General features: G+C 39.4%; 1 protein-coding gene and 1 non-coding gene across 2 annotated transcripts in view; one reads left to right on the top strand and one right to left on the bottom strand.

Annotated features, from left to right (window-relative positions):
- LOC105468094 (MAGUK p55 scaffold protein 4) overlaps window positions 1-15,002 on the top strand; it is a 58,262-nt gene extending 43,260 nt beyond the window's left edge. The window contains exons 15-21 of the mRNA XM_011718059.3: window positions 1,652-1,693; window positions 3,793-3,963; window positions 5,263-5,343; window positions 9,817-9,910; window positions 10,299-10,407; window positions 12,321-12,455; window positions 14,811-15,002. Coding sequence (XP_011716361.1) covers window positions 1,652-1,693; window positions 3,793-3,963; window positions 5,263-5,343; window positions 9,817-9,910; window positions 10,299-10,407; window positions 12,321-12,455; window positions 14,811-15,002 — 824 coding nt within the window. The remainder of the gene's footprint in view (window positions 1-1,651; window positions 1,694-3,792; window positions 3,964-5,262; window positions 5,344-9,816; window positions 9,911-10,298; window positions 10,408-12,320; window positions 12,456-14,810) is intronic.
- Window positions 13,383-13,487, bottom strand: LOC112424367 (U6 spliceosomal RNA). Its single transcript, XR_003015113.1, has one exon. It is a non-coding gene; the product is annotated as a U6 spliceosomal RNA (small nuclear RNA).
- Window positions 15,003-16,166: the final 1,164 nt, after the last annotated feature.

The following is a 16,166-nucleotide window of genomic DNA, read 5'->3' as shown; positions in this document are numbered from 1 at the left end:
GGATATGACATTTTGTGGGTGAAATCAATGATTAAATATTCAGTTTCATAGATAACATTTAAAAGAACAATAAAAATAATTAAGCTTTATGAATATATCCCCAAGAAAACATTTCTTTTTAAACTTATTGACATAGCTAAGTGAGAAAATGTACATACTTACCAGAAGATGGAATTGATATTGGTGTGTTTTCTTTCTTTGTATTTTAAAACACTTTAAAAAAAAAAAAAAGGTTAAGAAAAAAGGTTGCATATGTCAGTTCATTGTCTTAACAAATGCTCTTTATATTTTATATATATGTTTATATTTGAGACAAAGTCTCTGTTGCCCAGGCTGGAGTGCAGTGGTGTGATCTCAGCCTACTGCAACCTCCAACTCCCAAGTTCAAGTGATTCTCCTGCCTCAGCCTCCAAAGTAGCTGGGACTACAGGCACAAGCCACCACGCCTGGCTAACTTTTTGTATTTTTAGTAAAGGCGGGGTTTCACCATGTTGGGTGGGCTGGTCTCGAACTCCTGACCTCAAGTGATCTGCCCGCCTCGGCCTCCGAGTGCTGGGATTACAGGCGTGAGCCACCGCACTTGGTCATATATTACTTAAATGATTAGAGCAGAGCTGTAAAAATGAGAAGGAACTTAAGTAAAAAGTAATTTGAAAATAATATTCTTATAACTTTTTTTCTGGAGTGTTTTTCTGAGGTCTCAGTGGAAGGAGAAACAGGAGTTTGAACTATCTCTAGATGCCTCAGAGGCACTGGACGCAGTTTTCCTCATTTTGTCTCTCAGAGTCCTGGCCAATCAGAAACATTTGGCAGCCATAGAGCAAATCTTATTTTATATAGAATGAACCCTTTTAAGAGGGAGAAAATAAAAACCCGTATCTAGCAAAGAGATTAATTTTAGGAGCTGCAGAAAAAAATAATGTTATAAACAGTATGGTCAAGAACAAGGCTCACGCCTGTAATCCCAGCACTCGGGAGGCCAGGGTAGGTGCATCACCTGAGATCAGAAGTTTGAGACTAGCCTGACCAACATGGTGAAACGCCATCTCTTATCTAAAAATACATCTACAAATACAAAATACATCTAAAAATACAAAAATTAGCCAGGCATGGTGGTGCATGCCTGTAATCCCAGCTTCTCAGGAGGCTGAGGCAGGAGAATTGCTTGAACCTGGGAGATGGAGGTTGCAGTGAGCTGAGGGAGCACCATTGTACTCCAGACTGAGCAACAAGAGCGGAAAATAAATAAATAAATAAATAAATAAATAAATAGAACAAAGAGCCACTTTAAGCTTGTTTGAAGTTATAAGATATTGAATCACAGTAAAAACATTAAAACTGGGTATGTATTTTTAAACATATCCTAAGGAAACTTATCTTAAAAAATTAATAAACTGGTTTTGGCTTTAACCATACTAGACAGAATACATTCGGTATAATGCTCAAATTCTGTGAACTGCATCTCTGTAGTTTGTTGTGTGTGAATAACAGGATGAAAAATGCTTAGAACATTCAATGAGCCACTCAAGGATAAATTCAACTCTGCTGCCATCTACTAAGGTAGTCACTTGAAAAGTTGAAGATAATTTTGTGAATTTGTTCTAAATAAACTTCTTACTTTCACATATTCTGCTCCTGCTGTTCTCTGTAGACAAGGAGGAATTTGTTGGCTATGGTCAGAAGTTCTTTATAGGTAGGTGATAATACGAGGTGGGTCTCTGTCACTTGTTAAATTACGTTTCCAAGCCTGACACTGTTTTGAAAGCTTCTTTTGCTGATGGACATTTCCAAACCTGTTCCTCATTCTAGTTTCCTTTTCTTTCTGTCCTTTATTCTTGTCAATATTCTGATCTGTTAATTATTCATTGTTATTCATCTAATTTCCACTGGGTATCTGTTAATTACTCACCAAGCACAAATCTTTTTGTTTTCTTTCAGACTGTTTCATAACCTATTTATCTTACACTAAAGAGACAAAGTCTCTGACTTTTAAACTTACTTCTTATGGCCACATTTCTATAGTCTGTCACCTGGGCAGAGCTTTTTGTAGGACCAGGTACCACTCATCTAGAACCGCTCTGGGCTTCCTTCTATAGGGAGGCAGGGGAAGACTAGCAGAGCTGGAGGGTCTCTAAACTAGAAGGTTGGTTCCCAAGCTGGATGCATTTTGGAATCATCAGGGGAGTGTGAAAAAACAAAACAAAACAAAAAACAAAAAATGAAAACAAGGGGCCACCTTTCTGTATTGCTTTCAGAATCATTCAGCCTAAAAGCTGTCAGGTAGAGCTGAGCAGAGTACGCAGCTACACAAAGGTGGAGAGTAAGGAGCATGAGCAGGGTAAAGAAGGCATCTGTGCAGGGGACAATGGTAGCCTGGTGCAGGTTGTCAGAGCCAGAGTAAAATCAAGAGGTCCGCTGCCATCACTTGGCCTCTGATGCCCAACAGGCTTTACAAAGATGCCCGCCTCATCCAGCTTGGGCTCTGACACTTTCTGCGAGGCAATTGACATTGTCTGTCCCCTATCTTGCACACTTAAGTGCTCTTGATTGATATGATAAGCAAATGTATTGAGGACAACAAGGACCAGGGTTCTCACTGTTAGAGAAGGGAGTTATAAACATGGAAAGGGGAAGTCTAGAATGAATCCTCTAGTGTTGGATTGACATTGTAGGTACTGGTGTGAACTCATGGTTTTCAATATATAGACATACAAATATAGATTGAAGTGTGCATGTGTATTTATATGTACACATAGAGTTGCTAACTGTCTACTGAGAAGACCTGCAAACAGCTCTGAAGATACCAGAAAGTCCCATGATTCACAAGGCAGATGAAGCAGGAATCTAGGAGCTTAGAAATCATGATCCATGTGTCCAACTTTGCACTGACCACACAGTCCTAAGCAACCACCTAATCTGTCTGTGTCTTAGTGAAACCACCTGAAAAATGTGAAAAATGAGCCTGCTCCACTGTTTCTGCCCTGGCCCAAGCCACCCTCATCCCTCATTCAGACCACTGCAGTAGCTTCCTAACTGCTCTCCCCTGAGGCCACACTTGCTCTCTCTACGTTTACACCAACCAGAAGAGTCTTTGAGAAACATGAATCCAATCATGCCACCGCCAACAGCTTCCCGTCACACTTCCAAAACAATCCAACACTTTTCAGAGGCCCTATGTGATCTGGCTCCAGCCACTTCCCCCTACCCTGTTTCATACCCCCTGTTGCTTACTGCCCTGCAGCTACACAGGTTTCCTTGCTGTTCCTCAAATGCTCCAAGCACAGTTCTTTCTCTGCACCACTGCACTTGCAGTTCCCTTGACCTGGCTTGCCTGTCTCCTCAGAGGCTTCCTGATCTGGCTCCCTGCCTTCCTCCAGATGTCTGCTCAATGCCAACCTTTCAGAGATACTCTAACCTTACTGCCTATCTAAAAAAGCACCCCCATCAGTCTCTATCTACCTCGTCTTCTAAGTACTTATTTTTTTTCCTCTACTTTTTGTCTCTCCTCTTCTACAAAATGCAGATTTCATGAGAAAGTGGCCTTGGATTAGTTGAGCCCTCTCTCCCCAGCACCCAGGACAATGCCTGGCCCAGAGCAGGTGCGAGATGGGCTAGCGCAGGGGGCATTTTCATATGTTTCCCTCATATGACTTCCTGTCTTCTAACTTCAGACAGACGTGACTATATTAACGAACACTTTAGGATCATGGTTGCTACATATTTCATCAGGCGTGAGGCTACAAGTGATCTCTCCTGTCTGGTTCTTATGTTCTGTGCACTTCCCCTCCCTAGCTGGCTTCCGCCGCAGCATGCGCCTGTGTCGCAGGAAGTCTCACCTCAGCCCGCTGCATGCCAGTGTGTGCTGCACCGGCAGCTGCTACAGTGCAGTGGGTGCCCCTTACGAGGAGGTGGTGAGGTACCAGCGACGCCCTTCAGACAAGTACCGCCTCATAGTGCTCATGGGTATGTCCCAGCATGCACTCTCTCTCCTCCTCCTTGAGGAGTTTTCCTTCTAGATTCAGGTGTCTCATATTGGGAATGATGGTAAAAGTAGAACTCTTTATAGACCCCCATACAAATACCTTTTTTAAAAAACAAAATAAAACCATTGTACTGTGAGTTTATAAGTAACATTTTATTGTATCAAGCTTTATAAAAAATCTACAAGTGAATGTAGTATGCCATGGTGTCCATGAACTATATAGCTACTTGTTATATAACAAGTATTATGATGTCGTTATGACTGAGATTTTTTTTTTTTGGCCTGCTTAGAATTGTTCTGTAAACATAGATGAGTGTTTCCCCAGGCAGATCATTAACCTGTATCATGAAAATAAGTTCTTAACATCCATTTCCCTGAGAAATGTGTTAAATTCTTCAAGTCCATTCTCCTAAGAAATTTGTAATTACCTCATTTAGAAAAGTAACATCTTCTGGACTGTATCTTTGGTGCTTTATAAAGATCATGGCAAATATAGTGCAGGAGTGACCTGCTTTTGTGCCCATGACTTTTGCAAAGCTGGCCCCTGTAGCAGTAGCAACTTGTATCCTACTGCCTTCCTGTCTGCGTGTTTAGCTCCATGAGCAAGGCAGGTCCCTGTAGAGCAGAAAGATGTGCCTTACGGCTGGGACCAGCAATATCATATGCAGGCCCCATTGTAAAATGCAAATGCAAGGGCCCCTGGTTAAAACATTATCAAGGATTTCAAGATACAATAGCAGATAATTCATCCAAGCACAGTATCCTTCTAAGCATGGGCCCTGTGTAACTGCACAGGTTCTATACCCACGAAGGCAGCCCTGCCTCCAGCTGGACATGGGGGTGCTTACTCAATCACCTGTCAGGAATGTACCCCTGAATTCTGTAAGTCACAGAACCTATAATTGTCGAGGCTGGTTTCTGGTTGTGACTTGATAAAAACTTCATTTGAAAAGGAAAGGCAGAGCTCTGTGATTCTCTAAAATGAGACCAGCTAATTCTCATGGCATTCAACATTAGATAGAGTTTGCTGGGGGTCAGGTTCCTGCGATTCCTTACCTCATTCCTGAATGTTGAAGCAATGTGGATTATTCCATGGGTCACTAGAAAAATTCCCAAAAGTTTTCTGGGGTTCTTCCAATTTATGAGAAAGGAAGTTACATAATTTCCCTAAAAATATTTGCTCTCAAGTTTCTTCAATAGAAGGACTAAAATGATTATTCCATCGCATAATTATATTTATCCACATCTGATAATTTCTGTGTGTGACTTTTTATGTTTAGGACCCTCTGGTGTTGGAGTAAATGAGCTCAGAAGACAACTTATTGAATTTAATCCCAGCCATTTTCAAAGTGCTGTGCCACGTATGTTTAGTTTTGCTTTCATAATGGTTTGTGTTTTGGTAAAACTTTCTTTGCTCATCTCATTTAACTATGTCATTCCATCTTTGTTGTAAAAGTATACAACACCAGGGATAGTTCTTAAGTATTTCTAACCATATTTATTTTAATAAGGAAAATTGGTTTATTGGAATGTAGGCTGCTGGCTTTTAAATGGGCTTTTTTCTATTTCTTAACATGGATGGCCTTTCAGGCAAACTAATAGTTAGCAATAATAGCTAACATACACCCAGTACTTACTATCTAAAAATTGATATATGCACATACAACTTTATATAAATTTATGAGTATGATTATACAATACACAACTGTTTTAGAAATAGTGTTTTCTGGCTGGGTGGAGTGGCTCACTCCTGTAATCACAGCACTTTGGGAGGCCGAACTGGGTGAATCTTCTGAGGTCAGGAGTTCAAGACCAGCCTGGCCAACATGGTGAAACCCCATCTCTACTTAAAATACAAAATTTAGCTGGGTGTGGTGCTGCATGCCTGTAATCCCAGCTACTCAGGAGGCTGAGACAGAATTGCTTGAACCTGGGAGGCAGAGGTTGCAGTGAGCCGAGATGGCGCCATTGCACCCCAGGCTGGGCGAGAGAGTGAGACTGACTCAAAAAAAAAAAAAAAAAAGTGTTTTCTTATTTTCTTTTACTCATAACTCCTCTGTTTCTCCTAAACTCCCCCTTCACTACTACCAGCTCCAAACCAACTCCTAAAACACAATCTTCCAGACTTTATGTAGAGTTGTGTGAATTTTTTACCCATTTAGAGTTGTTATATGAGGTTTTTTTTTAAGCTTTAAGACATTTGAGAGCTGCAATTCTAAAAATAGAAGAAATTATTTGTTTCATACTGAGATTCATCCTTAAAATCACTCTAAGAAAAGCTGTTTTATTGTAAAAATAGAAAAGATCAAGACTTGAGATAGAAATCCTGATTTCAAGAAAATAGAAAGTTAATAATGCATGTTTATAATAATGTATAATAATGCATAGTTTCTAATATGTGTAAAAGGAAGTTAAAATTTTGACTGTGGCACTAAGATGCACATCTTTAAATGAGGAATGTGAAAACAAGTTAAACTCCTCACACATCTCGAGGGTATAAAAGGCTTGGGGAGGGAGATTCCTGAGGGCGTTTCAGGGAGGCTTTTATTGGAGAGAGCCGTGCTGCGTGTTCCAGACCCGCTGAGTGTGGGAAGAGTGTGCGGGTGTGCTTGCTCCCCCCTCCCCTCAAGGCAAGACAGAGGAACCTAGGGGGACCACTTAGAGAGCTTTCTTTGTGTCCCCTGAACTTTGGGGGACACAGAAGAATGGTGTCCAAATTATACCTGAAAAATCCAAAGGAGGAGAGCTTACAGGAAGTGGCCAATAGCTATAATTTGGGAAGTAGCTGTCCTCATAGGGTCCATCACAGCTAGACTTGTGATGTTGCCCAAGGAGCAGATCTGGGCAGGTAATGTATAAAAAAGTCAGCCGGGGTTATATGATTCCTGCCCAGGAGGAAGCCTGCGGAGAAAAAGGCCAAAAGTGGACTCCCAAATATATCTGGCTTTAGAAGGAATCACAGATGACGAACTGGAATAGGAATGGGCTTGAGAGGCCTTGTGGTGGTGGTGATAGGGTTTGCACAATAACCCAATATATGGTTTAGGAGAGAAAGAGCCAGATTTAAGCATCTGCCAAATCTAAAGAAAGCCAATAGCAGCCAGAATCAGTATTTGCCAAACCAGAACCTTCCTTCCTGCTTTCCTCTCCCTCCCCGCACTCTAGCCTTAGAGAGTTCTAAACCAGTGGAAGTGAGATTTATCGAGGGGAGGGAGAAGCAGGAGCAGTAGAAATACAATGAAAGGAAAGAGAAGTGACTCATACTCTTGTCTGGCTTCTCTGAGCGTAGGCTTCCCCGGTGCAGCAAATTTGAGCCAGATGTGTGGAGAAGCAGCCTAAAATCTAAGTGAAGTTTATAATTTTGATGATTATGTGGGAATGGAATTTTAATTAGTCAGTTGAGACTGGCTGATGAAAATGAAATTGTGGCATGAGTGATGATAGACTTTTAAAATTAAACCTGAGTGAAAGAGTCATGGAAACTGCTAGTTTTTTTTTTGTTTTTTTGTTTTTTTGTTTTTTGTTTTTTGTTTTTTTTTTTAAGACGGAGTCTCGCTCTGTCGTCCAGGCTGGAGTGCAGTGGCGCGATCTCGGCTCACTGGAACCTCTGCCCCACGAGTTCAAGCGATTCTCCTGCCTCAGCCTCCCAAGTAGCTGAGATTACAGGCACCCGCCACCATGCCCAGCTAATTTTTATAGTTTTGTAGAGACGGGGTTTCACCATGTTGGCCAGTCTGTTCTCGAACTCCTGCAACTCAAGTGATCTGCCCACCTCAGCCTCCCAGAGTGCTGGAATTACAGGCGTGAGCCACCGCGCCTAGCCAGGAAACTGCTAGGATTTTATGCAGGGGCTGGGGAAGATCTTGCCTCACAGAAGGGCCGTGGGAGACCAAGAAGTTGCTTTATGATCGCATCCCATAGGCCGTGCTTTCTGAAGTACTGCTTTCATGTACAGGAATGGGCATTAATCTCAAAACCAAAAACTACCAAAGAAATCACCGTTTTCCTTTTCTGTGTGTTTTTTGTTTGTTTGTTTGGTTTGTTTTGTTTGAGATGGAGTCTCACTCTGTTGCCCAGGCTGGAGTGCCATGATCTCAGCTCACTGCAACCTCACCTCCTGGGTTCAAGCGATTCTCCTGCCTCAGCCTCCTGAGTAGTTGGGATTACAGGTGCATGTCACCATGCCCAGCTAATTTTTGTATTTTTAGTAGAGATGCGGTTTTACCATGTTGGCCAGGCTGGTCTTGTACTCCTGACCCCAGGTGATCCACCCACCTTGGCCTCCCAAAGTGCTGGGATTACAGGCGTGAGCCACCGCCCCTGGTCAAAATCACCATTTTCTGATAGTCTGAATAAAAATAAAATGTCCACAGAACATAGAAGAATTTTAAGAATGTCAATGTAGAATTTTAATCATTCAAAATGAGAAAATACTCTCATATTTTGCTTTTTAAATGGAAGTTTTAAGCTTAAAATGGATACCTCAAGTTATGCATCAATTCACAGACTTTAACCTACCATATGAATGTTCTCCTTTGAATGAAGCAAAGGAGAAGGAGTCATCTTGGGTTTAGACTGACGTAATTCACTATCACCTGAGAGCTATAAAGTTTCACTAGAATTTTGTTTTAAGTAGGAAGCTGTGGGAGATGTGGTGTAACTGTAGGAACTCTAAGGATCTGATGAGAGGCTTGAATAAGGAAAATACAAAAATGACCCCAAGATGACATTTGCTTTTAGACCCCCTTGAAGGTTGGTAACTCCTTTGATAATTTAAGGCTGGTTTCGAGCTCCTACTTGATCATTTCCATGTATTGATATCATCAGATGTTGATCTATTTCATCCTTAAACTTTGTCAGATGCAAATACACAAATTCTGTATAAATAAGGGAACTGGTGGTAATGTAGATTAAGGGACTAGCTTTATAGTATATAGGATGCAGAGTTGAAACTGTCTTACTCGTCTTTGTGTTTTCAGAACCTAACATGATACTTGGAACATAGTAGGCACTCAGTACACACTAGTTGAATACATGAATGAGCAGACAACAAATAACTTTTAGATATTTGATGAATTCCTATATTCTATATGACCTGTCACTATTTAAGTTGAAGAGTCTGTAATCAAAGTGGCCATATCAAAGAATCAGACTGAATCTAGACACAGCTAATCTTTCCCTCCTAGAGATCCCTAAAACGAATCACCACTCACTTGGGTATTAATACATCTGGTCAAGATTGCAGAATGTCATGGGCTTTCTCCATTTCAAATTTGAGCACCTATTGTAAAAAACATTCATCTAGGAGGAGTCAGAACACATAGGTTCTAATTTCAACTTCATTTTTCATCAGTCTTATGAATGTGAGCAAGTTTCTCCAAAAGCTTTACTTATGAGTAAAATATAGATAGTAACAGTTTACCTAAGATAAGAGTGTGAAAGATGAAATGAGATGATGGGAAATGTACTATCCAAATGTAAGATATTATTGGTATTGCTACCTGGGAGCCTTTAGGCATCTAAAGGTTCACACATAATTCACTAGCACTTGTTTTGAAGTAATAACAGGTGTTACCTTAGGTCTTTCTTATGTTGGCTTAATACCTAGTGCATTCTTTTTCACACCATACGCACTCAATAAAGGTTTATAGACTAACTGATTTTGATATAAGAACTTATCACCAATTCAGGCTTCTTCTTTTTAGTTCTAGCATTTTATCTAATTGATTATATATTCATTTATTTATTTTGATTAGATATCTTTATTCAAATGTATATTGGTAATCAAATAATTTTGAAGACACCAAAACCTTTCATTCCCTTTTTTTTGATAGACACTACTCGTACTAAAAAGAGTTATGAAATGAATGGGCGTGAGTATCACTATGTGTCCAAGGAAACATTTGAAAGCCTCATTTATAGTCACAGGTAAAGTGGAGCTTCAGAAGCTGATTCTTGCCTCTTGTTGTTTTACATTCAAAATAGATTCCCTATTTTTATGTATTTTCCAAAGCTCCTGGGTAATTCCTTTTGTTTCTGAGGAGTTAAGCATGAAATGTACATTGATATATCAGCATACCAACTCACTAGCTTTGGAAAGGGAGCAGAATGGAGTTTGCAAACCTTGGAGAATTTGAGGAAATACATAAACTCTAGATATGCTCATTTTGTTCACCTCTTGAATATCTATTCATTTTTTCTGTGCTAATAAAGTCCACATATTTATATTCAACTCTAGTGCAGTTTATCCTCATGTTACTACTAATAATATTTTCTTTGTAGAAAGCGTTCTGTTTTGTTTGGCCTGCCCTTGCAGGATGCTGGAGTATGGTGAGCACAAAGGCCACCTGTATGGCACTAGTGTGGATGCTGTTCAAACAGTCCTTGATGAAAGAAAGATCTGCGTCATGGACTTAGAGCCTCAGGTGGGTCCATGGAATATTTGTGGAATATTTATGTCCCCAAACAATGAATGCATATCATCCATTTTTTGTGCACATGCTGTAGGTTATAGTTGAGACATTTATTCTGTTAGCCTTTTAAGAATAAGGCCATTTCTCATATCCAAGATCTTACTTAATGTGTCAATTTAAAACATTTTGCTTTTAGTTGGGAAAGAAGTCTTGCTTCTCATACAGAAAAGCAGAACTGAGTGGGTGGTCGCAAAGAGAAGCAAGAATCTTTCTTGCTTTAACCTTGATCACAAAGGCATCAAGGTCACTTCTTGTGGAGTGAATAAGATGTTGCTTTGTACAAGGAGGTGAGGTTTCTATGTTGTCATATCTGTGGCTACCTTCCTGAGACCACATGTAGAATGGAGCAGGGGTGAGCAAGTTAAGGTAAGATAAAGAACATGCAATCCATAGGCCCAATTTTTGTGATCTTTGTATTTTCTTCGTGTGTGTGTGTGTGTGTGTGTGTGTGTGTCTGTGTTTGTTTTGTTTTTTGAGACAAGGTCTGTTCTGTCGTCCAGACTAGAGTGCAGTGGCATGATCTCGGCTCACTGCAACCTCCGCTTTCTGGGTTCAAGTAATTCTCATACCTCAGCCTCCCTGGTAGCTGGGACTACAAGTGCAAGCCACCATACCTGGCTAATTTTTGTATTTTTAGTAGAGACAGGGTTTTGCCATGTTTGCCAGGCTGGTCTGGCAATGGAACTCCTGGGCTCAAGTGATCCACCTGCCTTGGCCTCCCAAAGTGCTGGGATTATAGGCATGAGCTACTGTGCCCGGCCATGTTTTCTTTGTCATTAGAAATACACTTCGTGTGCTAGAGAGTCAGAGGAAAAGAGATGGCAGTAGTATCCAATGTGAGATAATAGCAAGAGGAAAGGGAAGTGAAGGTGAAACAGAGCTGATCCATCTTGAGAGTCTGTCTTTGTCATATGAGATCATGTACAGAATCCTACTCTCAGTAAATGAGATTCTTTCATGTATAGACTGTTGCTCAGCTAGTAAGATTTCAATTGCTAGTCACAGCTAGTAAGAGTCAAGATTTGACCTTAATTTTGATTCTAAAACTCCATCTTCAAATTATTAAAATGTTCATTTGTTTTTAAGAATTGAGCAGTTGGGGGCACATGAGATGATACTCTAAAAATAATTGCTAATTTCTGGTCTTAGAAATTTTGAGAAGCTTCATGTTGACTCTAGAAAGTTAGGACTTCTGTTTTTAAATGTGCATTTAGGTCAGGTGCAGTGGCTCATGCCTATAATCCCAGCACTTTGGGAGGCTGAGATGGGAGGATTTCTTGAGGCCAGGTGTTTGAGACCCCACTGGGCAACATAGTGAAACCCCGTCACTACAAAGAATAAAAAATAAAAAAAAATTAGCTGGGGCTAGGCGTGATGGCTCATGCCTGCAATCCTAGCACTTTGGGAGGCTGAGGCAGGCAGATCACCTGAGGTTAGTAATTCGAGACCAGCCTGGCCAACATGGCGAAACCCCATCTCCACTAAAAATACAAAAATTAGCTGGGCGTGGTGGCACAAGCCTGTAATTCCAGCTACTAGGGAGGCTGAGGCACGAGAATTGCTTGAACTGGGAAGGCGGTGGTTGCAGTAAGCAGAGATCCCACCACTGCACTCCAGCCTGGGCAACAGAATGATATTCTGTCTCAAAAACAAAACAAAACAAAACAAAACAAAATAGCTGGCATGGTGGCATGTGCCTCTGGTCCCAGCTACTAGGGAGGCTGAGATGGGTGGATTGTTTGAGCCTGGGAAGTTGAGGCTACCGTGAACCGTGATTGCACCACAGCACTCCAGTCTGGGTGACAGAGCAAGACCATGTCTCAAAACAAACAAAAAATAAGTGTGCATTTGAATTTTCTGTGTAGGATATTCAAGTGGTTCGAACTCATGAACTGAAGCCCTATGTCATATTTATAAAGCCATCGAATATGAGGTGTATGAAACAATCTCGGAAAAATGCCAAGATTATTACTGACTACTTTGTGGACATGAAGTTCAAGGTAAGAGCAAGTCAAAAATTACTGTATTGCTTTCAGTGACTTCTGCGTGGGAGAGATCTGGGTTGGGTCAGGCCAAGGATCTCTGATCTCATTGTTCTCCTCCTCCTTTTTGACCCCCTCCCCAAAAGACCCTCAATAATATGGTTTACTCTGGTTTTATTTTACAAACAAAACAAAACAAACAAACAAACAAGAAACGCAAAATTTAAAATTGTATTGTTTCTACAGGATCTGTGTTAGAGAATGTAATTTTTGTTTCTAATGGATAATGCCCTTATGATTTATCCTTTTGGAGGCACATCACTTACAGATATAAAAATAAAGTTTAATAAATGCTATGATGCTACCCTTATTTTTTTCTTTCTTATTTTTTTGGATCTAGCTAAAAAAAAAAAAAAAATCCTTGAGCCATAGTTTGCAAAGCCAAACAGAAACTGGGCATATATGAACCTGGTATTTGTATTTTAAACAGATTATCTTTTACTTAAAAGCTTACTTTAAAAATGCTCAGTGAGTATATCTCATCTGTAAAATGATGATGGTAATAATAGAGGGGCAAGCCAGGTGAAATTAATCAGTGATCTCATCCTAGAACAAGTGATTTTTTTCCAGTTGCATACATATATTTTACATGAAATACACTTTAAATATTGTGAGTCATAACATGCATTCAGTAAGGTGTATAGAGTGTACAGTTTAATGAGTTTTTAGGTGTGTATGTACCCAGATAACCATCACCTAGATTAAGATATTACAGCCATTTATTTTGTGTGTGTGTGTGTGTGTGTGTATGTGTGGTAAAAATACATAAAACTTACCATATTAACTGTTTTAAGTGTACAGTTCAGTGTTAGTATTTAGCGTTAAGTATATTCACATTGTTGTGAAACAGATCTCCAGAATTTATTTACTTGGCAAAATTGAAACTAAAACTATGAATGATTCACTAAATATTTGTATGTCATGCTTGTCCAAGGGCCATTCTAATCTGCATTGTTTCAGTTTTAGTATATGTGCTGCCAAAGCAAGCACAGGTATCTTTAAATTATCCTTTCTCTTATTATTTTTATTTTCATATTTTTTTCAATGACTCTGGAGGTCTGATTTTCCAGTTTGCCTTGTGAACAGTGAAGTCCATGAATGTATTTGCTGAGTCTTATGGGCATTTAAAATTGTTCTCACTTTTATGGCAGTCTAAACAAATTAACAAAATTGTTTCTGGATCATATGTATGGTCACTTTGTAAAGCCACAAGATTTTGGTGGCTGCATTTGTATTTGTGTTTCAGATTGAACTGGTGACAAGTGGTACTATTTTTCGTGAACTAATAAGAAAATAACAGCAATGAATTTAATGCATTAGTGCCAAGTGAAGGCCAATTTACCTTCATTAAATGAACATTTCACAATAGTAGAAACAGTAATACAACTGGCTTATACCATCCTCATGTTGAAAGTGGCCATTTTGTATCTTTAAAATAATGTTATTCCTATCAGATTAATGTTCACTTGAAATTTATGTTTAAATTTTATTTAAACTGGTACATTTTCTTTGGTTTTATGTTGTATATTGTTAGAGTTTCCAGTGTTTAGGGAGGAGTAAAATAACTTCATATGGGAAGTTGAGGGGAATAATCTGTCTGCAAACTATTACTAAATTTTGCAAAACATGACCAGACATTAAGATTAAGGATTAAAACATAAGTTTTGTAGTTTAGAAGACATTTATTGGACCTCATTTTTTTAAATAAAAACTTCAGTCTTTTATTATTTTAAAAAAATTACAAATTAAAATTTCTTTTATCTCAGTAATACATTTCTAAGAAATAAAGGATGACATACTGTGGATAGTGATATATTTTTCCCAGCTTTGCTTATGCTTTACATTAATTTGGAAGGATATGCTTATACTTGTTATAATAATTACATTTTCTCTACAAAACTTAGCTGAGCATGATGGTATGTGCCTATAGTCCCAGCTACTCGGGAGGCCTAGGTGGGAGGATCACTTGAGTCTGGGAGGCAGAGGCTGCAGTGAGCTGAGATGATGCCACTGCATGCCAGCCTGGGATAGAGTGGGACCCTGTCTAAAAAAAATAATAATTTTATCTATATTTAGCAACATTCTTTCAATTAACAGAGGGTTAAAAAAAATTACTATTTTCTAGTTAGCTAGCTTTGTAGAATTTTGAGAAAATATGTTTTAAACATTATTAAAAATCATCTGTGCAAAATTTGCGGACCTTACTGTTTTTATAAGTAGTTTCACGACTGAATGTGACAGCATAACAAACTGTATTTTTTCCATTTGTCCAATTAAGTCTGTACTATCCATATTTTTCTATTTCTCCTAAAGGATGAAGACCTACAAGAGATGGAAAATTTAGCCCAAAGAATGGAAACTCAGTTTGGCCAATTTTTTGATCATGTGATTGTGAATGACAGCTTGCATGATGCATGTGCCCAGTTGTTGTCTGCCATACAGAAGGCTCAGGAGGAGCCTCAGTGGGTACCAGCAACATGGATTTCCTCAGATACTGAGTCTTAATGAGACTTCTTGTTTAATGCTGGAGTTTTAACACTGTGCCCTTGTTACAGCGATCCACAGTTGCAATCTAAAACAGCAGTATTTGACCCATTATAACGTGTACAACTTTAAAAGTGCAGTAGTTTATTAATTAATCTTATTTGAAAAAATTTTTATTGTATGGTTATGTAGTTACCTATTTGGCTCTTAAAAATTTTTTTTTCCTTTATCTCATATGCAGCTGTAGTAGAAATATGAATAATGTTAAGTCACTGAGTATGAGAACCTTTTGCAGATTTCATATCTTTTAAAGATTTAAATAAAGAGCTTTCCTAAATATAATAAGCAATATTTAACTTCAGAAATTGTATTTTACTCTATGAAACGTGTTTTATGAAAACATCTTTTGGCCGGGCGCGGTGGCTCAAGCCTGTAATCCCAGCACTTTGGGAGGCCGAGGCGGGTGGATCACGAGGTCAGGAGATCGAGACTATCCTGGCTAACATGGTGAAACCCCGTCTCTACTAAAAATACAAAAAACTAGCCGGGCGTGGTGGCGGGCGCCTGTAGTCCCAGCTACTTGGGAGGCTGAGGCGGGAGAATGGCGTGAACCCGGGAGGCGGAGCTTGCAGTGAGCCGAGATCACGCCACTGCACTCCAGCCTGGGAGACACAGCGAGACTCCGTCTCAAAAAAAAAAAAAAAAAAAAAAAAAAATAGAAAACATCTTTTACCAAAAGTGCTTACTTAATTCAGCAAGAAAGGTTTAATATGCACATTTCACATCTAAAATCAAAACCTACAAAAAACTTCACTGCCTTCACTATTTACAAATCAGCCTACAAGGAAAAAATTATTCTCATCAGAGGTGTGACAAACACGAATTTTCCTTACAGCCAATATCTACATGCATGCCTAAATTAGAAAAGGCAATGGATTAGTCCAGGAGACCTATATATAGAAGAATCACAAGATTGAAACCGTGTCTCAGAGTTAAACCAGGGACTAACAGAAATTCTTGAGCGTGCAGGACAGCAGATAAAAAACAATTTGCTAAAACGCCTAAACTTCTTCTATTGTGAGATTAAAAAACAAAATAAAGCAAACTGGCTGAAATTGGTTAGGACTAACACGGATGGCTACCTGAAGTCTGTACAAAATGAGCTTGCTGGCGTTACAGCTCGAG

This window comes from Macaca nemestrina, chromosome 11 (genome assembly GCF_043159975.1).
Source record: "Macaca nemestrina isolate mMacNem1 chromosome 11, mMacNem.hap1, whole genome shotgun sequence".
Lineage (NCBI taxonomy): Eukaryota > Metazoa > Chordata > Mammalia > Primates > Cercopithecidae > Macaca > Macaca nemestrina.
Note: the sequence above shows the minus strand (reverse complement) of the source record. Positions and strands in the feature narration are given on the sequence as shown.